The sequence below is a fragment of the Chelonoidis abingdonii genome, chromosome 2 (assembly GCF_003597395.2).
Source record: "Chelonoidis abingdonii isolate Lonesome George chromosome 2, CheloAbing_2.0, whole genome shotgun sequence".
NCBI lineage: Eukaryota > Metazoa > Chordata > Testudines > Testudinidae > Chelonoidis > Chelonoidis abingdonii.
The window spans coordinates 156,735,211-156,745,910 of NC_133770.1; the positions used below are offsets into that span (position 1 = coordinate 156,735,211).

The 10,700-nt window shown below is 43.1% G+C and overlaps 1 protein-coding gene across 1 annotated transcript in view; it reads left to right on the plus strand.

Moving 5' to 3' along the window:
* Window positions 1–10,700, plus strand: part of SLC23A2 (solute carrier family 23 member 2) — a 76,997-nt gene that overhangs the window by 20,861 nt on the left and 45,436 nt on the right. Inside the window, exons 3-5 of the mRNA XM_032786749.2 lie at window positions 1,916–2,032; window positions 5,439–5,596; window positions 10,094–10,110. Coding sequence (XP_032642640.1) covers window positions 1,916–2,032; window positions 5,439–5,596; window positions 10,094–10,110 — 292 coding nt within the window. The remainder of the gene's footprint in view (window positions 1–1,915; window positions 2,033–5,438; window positions 5,597–10,093; window positions 10,111–10,700) is intronic.

Sequence of the window (10,700 nt, forward strand, 5' to 3'; positions counted from 1 at the left end):
CTGCAACGAGACTGAAACCATCACAGAAATTTCTCTTGAAGCATACTTAACTTCCTGTGAGAGGGCTCTTCTTTTTCAACAGACTGTCACAGTCTTGATTTGTCCTAAACCCTCTTTAGATTGCGCTTTTCTGGTTGTCCAGCTGTTCTACCTAATGAATAGGAAAAGTCCCCATGTCACATAAAGGTGCCATCAGGTCTCCCCATATTTTCACTACTAACTTCTGCATCTCCCTTTCTCTCTCTTTTTTCCCCTTCCCCCGGGGGCAGCTTTCCTTTCCCCACTGATGCTCTTTCCTCAGCTTCGTCTTCACTGACACAAAGCAAGATATCAAACATGCTGTAGTTACTTACCTTGCTGTATAATCCTGAGTGGAGGCAGAAGGCATGAGAGTGGCTAGGTGAGGTCAGTGCTATGTACCTCCTGCCCATGGTTAATGTCACCTAATTTACCTCTCATAAAAAATAAATTGCTTTTTCTACACTCTGTTTTTAGTTATCCTTTGGTAAAAACATATCCTTTGTGCTGCTGCTGCTCTGCCAGATGGGAGCCACTCTGAACAGCTTCCTCTCAGTGATCATTTAGGAGCTATCCCTCTCATTTCAATCATTCCTTCAACAAAACACTGAATTTAACATTTTGGGTAGGCTTCTAGGATATGAATATCGCTGTGCTCTGGACAGGAAAATCTCAAGGTCTCCATTCTTCCCCAGCCCTATATGTAACTTATCTGAGTATGGATGTCTAGCCCAAGCAGTTGTATTTGTTTTGCTAGCAAAATCGGTGCAGTGTGAAAAGGAAATGTCATGAGTCAGTTGATTTCCATGACACGTTGGATAATAAAGTAAATTGGGATAATGTAAGAATTCTACTTGGATTTATCTCAATGAAAGGGAAGGAAAGTCTGGGAAAGTTATCAGTTTTACGGTAAGGCTTCTTCATGTGATTTTATTCAGTGTGGATTAGACCAGAACCATAGTTATATAAGTTACCATTCAGGGTTTAAAATGATACAATCAAATCCTCCCTCCTGCTCAAATGTTCTTGGCACTAAAAGACATGTAGGTATTTTGATCTCAAAGTTTTAATTCCCCAGTTTTGAAATGAAGCCATTAAATATTGTATTTAAAATATTTTACTGTAGAAAATACGATAATGATTCTGAAATTATTGCAGACTATCTAGGGAGGCTGGAAGGTACTACATGTAGCTGCTTTCCCAGTTATCAGCATGCTCTCTCCTAATTAGGATGTATTAATGTGTATAGGCCAAATTCAGGTCTCATTTACACTTGGTAAATCCAGAGTAACTCAGTTTGTCTGTATTAAAGATGCTCTGGATTACTTAATGTAGCTATATCAACATTTTTTTTTCCTACCATGCTTCAGTGTGTGGCAACAAACAGCAACCCCATAGGGTTTGCTATGTTGCTCAAAATGACTGAGCATGACTAAAATAAGTAAGAGACCATCTTAGAATGCAATCATAATAGTTCGAAACGTTCTTACCCTCAGTTTAGATCTCTGATGCAAGCATAGCCATTTTACTTTTGAAATATCCATTGTTGAATATGCTACAGCTTACTTTTTCCCCCCTCATTTTCCTTTTTTGTGTAAACCAATCAGTAATGATAATCCCTGTTTATTTTGTGATGATCTGCTGCCAAAGTGGTTATATCACAAATGGAGGATTATGCTTTGTTTGTCTGAATAGGCAGGGGATAGGTTATGAAAGAGAATATGAAAGGGATAGCGGTTGATTATCTCAAAAGTTTAAGCTTTAATTTGCACTGATGTTGCTTTGGAATAATAGAACCCCATCCTCTTCAAGATACCTTAGAAGTCTAACATTCCAAATTCAGTTATTCTTCTGTAATATTAAACTGCTGTTGGCTTTTCCTCTTTTAATTTAACAGAGTTCTCTGGCAGAGACATTGGACAGCAGTGGAAGTTTAGATGCACAGAGAGCCGACATGATTTACACAATTGAGGATGTTCCTCCCTGGTATCTCTGCATATTTTTGGGGTTACAGGTACATTTCAAAATGCATATTTCTGAAGAAATGCATTTTTTGGTTTATAATCTTTAAAAAAAAAAGTTGAGCATTTTTATATAGTACATAGTGGTACATGATACAGATATTCAACAATATTGCTGACTTGCCTTCTACTTTGAGTCCATTTGACTACTTATTGAAGTGGTTTGGGGGGCTGGAGCCCACTCTGGCAACAGAGTCATGTATTATAAATGAAGTAGAATGGATGGAAAGTGCTACTGGAGAGTCTTAAAATAGCTGGAAGCTTATAAAAGTCCTATTTGTTGTTATGCTCCCCTACATTAATATCTGTATTAATTTTCTTCTCCAGCATTCCTAGATTTTTGCAAAAAAAGCCTATCATGGCAAGATAGGATTCCTGCAAAATGTCTTGTTCCCTTCTCTACCACCTCACTAGAATTCACATATTGGCAATGAGCTATAATGTTGCTTGCTAGCTATTGTATTTCAGGAATTACTGGAGACTCATTTCACAAATAACCGTTTGGGCTGCTACCTAATACGTGTTCCTTAATTTAAGTAAAAAATAAAATTCAGTAACAACTTGTCGCTCATGAACTCATGTGAGGATAATATAGGGGGATGGAAGGTGAGAGAGATGCTGTGTTAGTGTTCTGATCTTCCTTGGAGATACTGCTTTTAGTAGGATTAGTTCTGGGAATGACTAGCACCAAGATGGCAGCATCTGCTGGCTGGAAAGCTGGTTAATTATGACCCCCCCCCGCCCTCCTGCTGAGTTCCCTGTACTTTTCAGGCATTTGTTTGTACTTTGTGTTAGTTAGAGAGTTAGACTATTTCTACATTAGGAGTGCTTTACTGGTATGGGAATACCAGTGTACTACACCGGCAAAGTGCTTCTAGTGCAATTAGACCGGCAAGGCTGAGCTTTGTACTGGTGTAATAAAAGCGCCCCCCACGAATGAAACAAGCTCTAGTGGTAAAAGCACAGTTTAGCTGGTATATCTCTGTCTAAACTACAGACTTCTGCCAAAACAGTTATGTTGGTCATGAATCTCACTCTTTGCATCCTTGACCAACTTAGTAATGCTGGCAGAAATCTGTAGCGTAGACATGGCCATAGTAGAACTTAATGGACAGCCAGGACAGCTGGATTCTAGCTGCTGTTTTTGCTGTGAATGTGGGCAAGTTCTTTCATCTCTCTCCGCCTCTCTAAAAAGGGTAATAAAATGACCCCAAAGGAGTGTTGAGACTTCATTAGTATTTGTAAAAATACTTTGAGATCCTCAAACAAATGACTCCTTAGAAATCCAAAGTGGCTTATTTTTATTCCTGCATATATTCATCAGCCAGCACTGCAGGAATTTTCTTTTTCTTCCATAGTTGAACATGCAGCTTTTTAATAATTTTTTTAATCTACTTGGATTGGAGCAGAATAAATCCATGATTAGCTAGTCTCTAACATTCCAGAACTTATCCCCTGTATAGTTTTCATACTGAAGTACTATTTAAATTCATGTCTAATCAGACAGTCTTTCATGTGATCCTCACATGAATTAATTTGGTGGATAGGAAGAATGCAGTGGACATAATATACCTGGACTTCAGCAAGGCTTTTAACACAGTCATTCTGACAAGTCTGCTGGAGAAATGCAGGCTCAGCAGAACTACCATTCAGTGGATATGCAATTGGTTAAACAACAGCAAACTAAGAGTAACTATTAATGGAATGATGTTGGGTTAGCGGGAGGTCTCAAGTGGGGTTCCAAAGGGATCTGTTCTGGGTCTGATGTTTAACATCTTTATTAATTACCTGGATGTAGGAATAGAGAGCATACCAATCAAATTTGCAGATAAAACACAGCTGTGGGGTGGGGGTTGCAAACACTTTGGCAGATAGAGCTAAAATTCAGAAGGATCTTGATCAATTTGAATACTGGGCTATAGACACCAAAATGAAAATCAATGAAGACAAATGTAAGGTACTACACTCATGGAAGAAAAACCAAATGTACAAATATAGAATGAGGGATAACTGGCTTGGCAGCAGCAGTTCACAGAAGGATCTGGGAGTTGTGGTGGATCACAACCTCAACATGAGTCGTCAGTGCGATGCTGTTACAAAAAAAATGCAAATGTAATTTTAGGTTGCATTAATAGAGGCATATCACACAAGTCATGGAAATGGATAGCGCTGCTTTATTTGGTGCTGGTTAGGTCTCAGTTGGAGGACTGTGTCCAGTTTTAATCACTAGTGTATAGAAAAGATGCAGAGAAACGGAAAAGGATCCAGTGGTAGGCCACAAAGATGATCCAGGGGCTGGAATGCAAGCCATATGAGCAAAGGCTGAAGGAACCGGATATGTTTAGTTTGGAAAAGAGGAGACTGGGGGGAGGGGACACATGATAGCTGTCTTCAAATACTTAAAAAAGCTCAGTTGCCAATTTTCACGCTGTAAATAAGCACTCCGACTTTCACAATAAGACACAAATCAAGCTAATCCCATTTCAAAACAAGGCAAAACCAAGCCAATCCCTAAGAACCCCAACACTCTATGTGACTAGATCCCCCGGTGTGCAGTCTGGGACTGGTGGGCCTGCTATGCACCCCTGACACTCTCTCCCCTGCTTGCCAGGAGCTGATCCAAAAAAAAAAAAAGACTAGTTTCTGGCTTGTAGCTTGCTGCTAACAAGCAACTCACAAGCCAATTAAGCCAAAAACAAGCCCAATTTCTGCAGTTTCTTCGCGGATTTGGCATGTCTGTTTAAAAGGCTGCCTAAAAAAAGAGAAGAATTGTTCTCTCTTGCCACAGAGGCAGTGGGACAAGACAATGGATTCAAACTACAACATAGCAGATTTAGATTAAATCACAGGGAAAACTTCCTAACTGTAAGAATAGTAGGACAATGGAACGGACTGCCTTAGGAGGTTGTGGAAACTTCTTCATTAGAGGTTTTCAAAAGGAGGCCGGATAGTCATTTCTCTTAGATGGTTTAGACACGACAAATCCCGCATCTTGGCAGGAGTGTAGACTAGGTGAGCCTTGCAGTCCCTTCTAACCCTGTGGTTTTGTATGTTTCAAAAGGGAGGGAGCTATTTTTCTGCTTGTTAGTTGGAAGCTGCTTCAGCACGGTTACCTAGATACCTACTGATCAAGAATAAGAGCAGGAATCATTTAGCTATGTAAATAGCCTAATTTATCATCTATAAGTAGAAGTCATTAGTAGCTGGCTAAAAGTAGCTAAACATGAAAAGTAAAAAAGACTAGGAATTAAAATATTTGGAACCAGAAAACAATGAGAGAGTTGGTAGTTAATTTAAAGCAATAAATAAACTGAGTACAAAGGAAAAATAATGAATCTCTGTGGTTCTTTTGTGTGTGATTATCAGTATTAACAAGCTGTTCATTCTTTGTGTTCAAAGCACTACCTGACATGTTTTAGTGGAACTATAGCAGTACCTTTTTTGCTAGCTGATGCCATGTGTGTTGGATTTGACCAGTGGGCTACCAGCCAACTGATTGGGACCATTTTCTTCTGTGTGGGGATCACTACTTTGTTACAAACAACTTTTGGATGCAGGTGAGATCAAAACTCATACTTCATTCTTTATTGTTGAGATGCTGACAGTGGGGTACAAATCTCTTTAAATGTACAGGATATCCAAGAAGTGCATAGGGTATTTCAGAAGGATGAATGTGAAATACAGAAAAAACAGTTAAGACTCAAGATTGGTCGGGAATAGGGTTGTCTGATCCTAATTCTGGAAGGTTTCACAAAAAAAAGAATTGATATGAAGTAAAAGAATAAGGCTGTGTCTACTCTTAAAACATTACAGTGGCATAGCTGCAGCTACGCTACTATAGCGCTTCAGTGTACACTTACCATACTCACTTATTACTGTGACTGGAGGGGTTCTTCTGTTGCTGTAGAAAATCCACCTCCCCAAGAGGCCGTAACTAGATCAACAGAAGAATTATTCCATCGATGTAGCACTATTATAGACGTTCCTGGGAGTGAGGTCAGCTTTGCTACATCACTCAGAGACATGGATTTTTCACACCCCAGAGCAATATAGCTGGGTTGATCTAATTTTCTAATGTAGACCAGCACTACATTTTGGATAACTGGGAAGCTCTTTCGAGTGAAAGAAGGCATGAGCAGAATAAAAAGAGTAGAGGAGCATGGAAGTAGTGAGGAGAAACAATATGAATGAACATGGGAAAAAAATTATTTAGCCCACTTAAAGTGTGACTGCTTAGAATGCTGTCATTGTACTACTTGCCAAAAGGTAACCAGTTAAAGTTTTGGTGTATGGACACATTAATATCTGCTCCTGCTTCTGTTGCTTTGTGCAGTGACAGTTTCAGCAAGGTGATTGTCAAAGATGTTGAAATAGTAGGATCTTTGGAGTCAGAGCTTAAAGAAGCTAATGTACGACTCTGATGCTTCAGGGTGCAGGTGTATTTCAGTGAAAGAAAGTGACCTGTGTAGTTAATCATGCTTAAGCTGAGGATAAAATGCTGATATAGAAGAAAGTCTCTCTGTTCTGCCAAAACCCTTGCACTTTTGAATCACTTTTATGTAACTCAAGTAGATAATATAATAGACATTAAGAAAAGGGAAGGGCAACTTCTGATCCCTGATCTTACTGTTTCTGCCAATAACACACCCTTTGCATATGTTTCCTTGTAAATTCCTTCTTTGAGAATGGGTGAGAAATAAAGGTCTTATTTTTTACCTATGCAGAGGTGCCAGTATCACTTTACCACAAGCTGTCAACGAACATAAGCATTAGATTAGCTTGCTTGGGGTTCCTGTATCTTTCACTCTTCTGTTTCTGGAAGTGCTGTTTTAATACGATGACATATCTGAGACTGGTCTAAATATTGCCAGATTTGAAAAGTAATATGTTATTGCCAAAACGTAGTATGTTCTAACAGTGAAGTTCAAATAAAAATAAAAAAGTAGTTATCACTATACTTGGAATACTGCAGAGAGATTTTAACTAAACATTTACTTAAACCCTTGTTCATCCATTATTTGTCTAAATCAAGGGATGGATAAAACCCACAAGATTTTCTGCATCTTGAATAGAATCAAGAAAGAAGAATAAGACCAGAAGAAAGATACTCATTGTATTATCGTGTCCAAGCATTACAGTTCAAGTGTCACTTAATTCATCATAAAAATGATATAAGATGAAGTCTTAGACTTTAAATGAAAAATGGACAACATGGGCCCAATTAAAAACATTTACCTAAAAAACAGACTTTTTGAGTGAAGGAGATCACTCAGCGGGGTGGTGAGAGGGCAAACCCATTAAACAAATGATTTAGGATTGTTCATGCAGATCAGACAAAGGGGGTGGGGGGAATCCAAAAACCTCTTCAGGCAATTCAGGCTTCCTGAGTCAAAGTCCTTGTTTGTTTTTTTGTTTTCAATAGTCTGGAGAAAGTACTCAGCTGATCTGCCATCTCACCTTCCTTCTACCTCTTCAGAAAAGATTTGTCCTTTTCTTACCCTCAGCTTTTCTGAGAATTGAAAAGCTGCTTTGATATTTCTTTCATCACCTATTTACTTCAGAAATAGGAAGGGATACTTGTCTAGGAGGAATTATTGGAAAGGAGAGAAACGCATTTGCTTTTTCCTAAGACCATGTTTTCCTTGCAACAAAATTCTGTCTGTCTCTCATGTATGAGACAGTTTTTTCTTTCCTATTCGGTTTGTTCCTTTCTGTTTATGCTCATTTGAAGTTAAGAGAGTTGGCTTAATGCTCAAATAGACTTTCTCCTAGATTTTAGCTATCCATTTATAAAAGGGGGGAGGGTAGCAGAGAAGCATGGGACAAGTCCCTCATTGTCTTCAATCTAATCACGTTTAAATTGAGCAGCTATATCTGATTGTTGCTGCTTACTTCAAATGCTTGTTACCTTTAACACATTACTTTTTACCTCCTTATCTTGCATCTTATACTGGCCTTCCCGTATAGGGTTAAGGGGTAGTCGTGGAAATCAGAAGATATGGTCAGGTTCTTAAGTCTTTTTTAGATTAAAAGTCATCTTCATTTTTTAGACAGCTAAAGACTTGATCTGTCACCTCTCAGACCTATTCCACTGCCTTGTTTGTGAGGAGAATTAGCGACTGAACATTTTGTAACTGTCAGCATGTGATATTGTTTTATATTTGGTTGGGTCGTGCAGACACGAACTTCACTTGAAATGAGATTCTTACAAAGTTTATTGGCAAGCCTGTGAACAGAGAAATGTTTAAACAAATAAAACTATTATGGTTTCAGAAAGGTCAAATTGCACTGTTAAAAGCCCTTAGAGATGGATGTAGTCAGTTACCTGGAGCCATTGTGGTTAGTCTTGTATCCATACTAATTTTAGGAATTCAAGCTATTTACCAAAGAATAGCTATTTGTCAGCCTTTTGGATTAATGCAAAGGAACTATCATGATCTGAGAGATAAATACGTACCTTGACCCATATTTTTGGTTTGCTGAATTAAGTCTCTGTAGTATCTAAGCATTGTTACATCTATACCAGGGGTTGGCAACCTATGGCACGCGTGCCAAAGGCGGCACACGAGCTGATTTTTTTAATGGAACGTGGCTGCCTTCTGGGACTCTGCCATGCCATTAAAAATTCTGCCTGGCGCGGCAAGCTGCAGGGTCAGCGGTCCCGGGCTGGAGCACCGGGACAAGCACAGCAAGCTGCCGGCCCCTCCCCCACCTTCACCCCTCCCCTGGAGCCCTGCTGCTGCACATGCAGCGTTCTGCAGGCTAGGGCTGTGCGCTCCCATGGGGCGATGTTTGGCTCCGCGGGGAGAGAAAGACGCTCCCCATGCACCCGGAGCCCTGCCGCGGCGCGCGCAGCACTCTGAGGGGCGGAGCTGTGTGCTCCCGCAGGGTAGTGTATCTGGCTGTGCTTGGAGCCTCAAGGTAAGGAGTCCGGGGGTGGATAAGGGGTGGGGGAAGTCAGGGGACAGGGAGCAGGGTGGGTTGGATGGGGGTAGGATCCCAGGCGGGGTGGTTGGGGGCGGAGGGTCTCTGGAGGAGGCAATCAGGGAGCAGGGGAGGTTGGATGGGGCATGGGAGTCCCAGGGCAGTCAGGGAACAGGTAGCAAGGAGGGCCCTGGGGGGACAGTTAGGGTGTGGGGGGTCTCTGGAGGGAGTGGTCAGAGGACAAGGAGCTGGGGGGGTTGGATGAGTCGGACGTTCGGGTGGGGAGGCTTTCAGGAGGCAGGGATGTGGAGAGAGATTGCGACAGGCAGGGAGCAGGGGGAGGGTTGTATGGGTCAGGAGTTCTGGGGGTCCTGTCAGGGGGTAGGGAGCGGTTGGATGGGGCATGGGAGTTTCGGGAGTCTATCTGGGGGTGGGGGTGTGGATAAGGGTTGGGGCAGTCGGGATAGGTAGCGGGTATGGTCCTAGAGGGGCAGTCAGGGGACAAGGAGCAGGGAGGTTTAGATAGGGGATGGGGTTCTGGGGGGCAGTTAGGGGCAGGGGTCCCAGGAGGGCATAGTCAGGGGAAAAGGAGCGAGAGGGTTGTGGGTTCTGAGGGGGGCAGTCACTGAGCCCCCATTCCACTGAGCCCTCTGCCCTGAGCCCTGACCCCATCTCCCACACCCAGCCCTCTGCCCTGCGCCCTGTACCTCCCTCATAAACACCCAGACCTCTGCTTGACTTCTTCACCTCCCTCTCCACGACCCCAGCCCTGACTCTGGCACCCCCACACATACCCAGCCCCCACCCCAGCCCTGACACCTGCATCTCCTTCACATGCCCTTAGCCCTCTGCCCTGACTCTTGCACCCCTCACACCCCCCACCTTCACCCTGAGCACCAAATGAGAGCTCCTGCACCTCCCTCCAACATTCCCACCTGCATCCCTTGCATCATATGGGAGCTGCCTAGGTAAGTGCCCCACACCCAAACCTCCTGCCCCAACCCTGAGCCCTCTCCCTCATTCTAGCTCCTGGCCAGACCCTTTACCCCCAGCCCTGTGCTCAGTGCACTCCCACCCTCAGCTCAGTGCAGAGAGAGGAAGAGAATGGGCCAGAATCAGGGAGAAGGTAGGTACCCACTGTATGTGGGCAGGACCGGGACCCCAGACTGGCAGCAAGCTCATTGGATCCGGCAGTCAAGATCCCGACTGGCAGGAGCTGGAGGATGGAACGCCTGAGTGGCAGTGGGCTGAGCCGCTCAGCCCACTGCTGGTCTGGGGTCCCAGCAGCTGGCCCCGCACAGCCTGCTGCCAGTCTGGGATTCTGGCTGCCGGACTCTTTCCAGCCAGGGTCCTGGCCACTGGCCCCGCTCAGTCCACTGCCAGCCTAGGTGAACAGAACTTCAGACCAGCAGCAGGCTGAGCAGGCCGGCAGCGTAAAAGCAACATTTTAATTTTAATTTTGAATGAAGCTTGTCATAGTATAATTCCCCACTCTGAACCTTAGCGTCCAAAAGATGGGGTACCAGCATGAATTCCTCTACACTAAATTACCAGCTTAGAACCTGTAACACTGCCACCAACCAGGAATTCCAGTGCCTGGTACACTCTGGTCCCCCCAAAACCTTGCCCGGGGAACCTCAAGACCCAGATCCTCTGGATCTTAACACAGGGAAAGTAAACCCTTTCCCCCACCGTTGCCTCTCCCAGGCTTCCCCTCCCTGGGTTACCCTGGAAGAT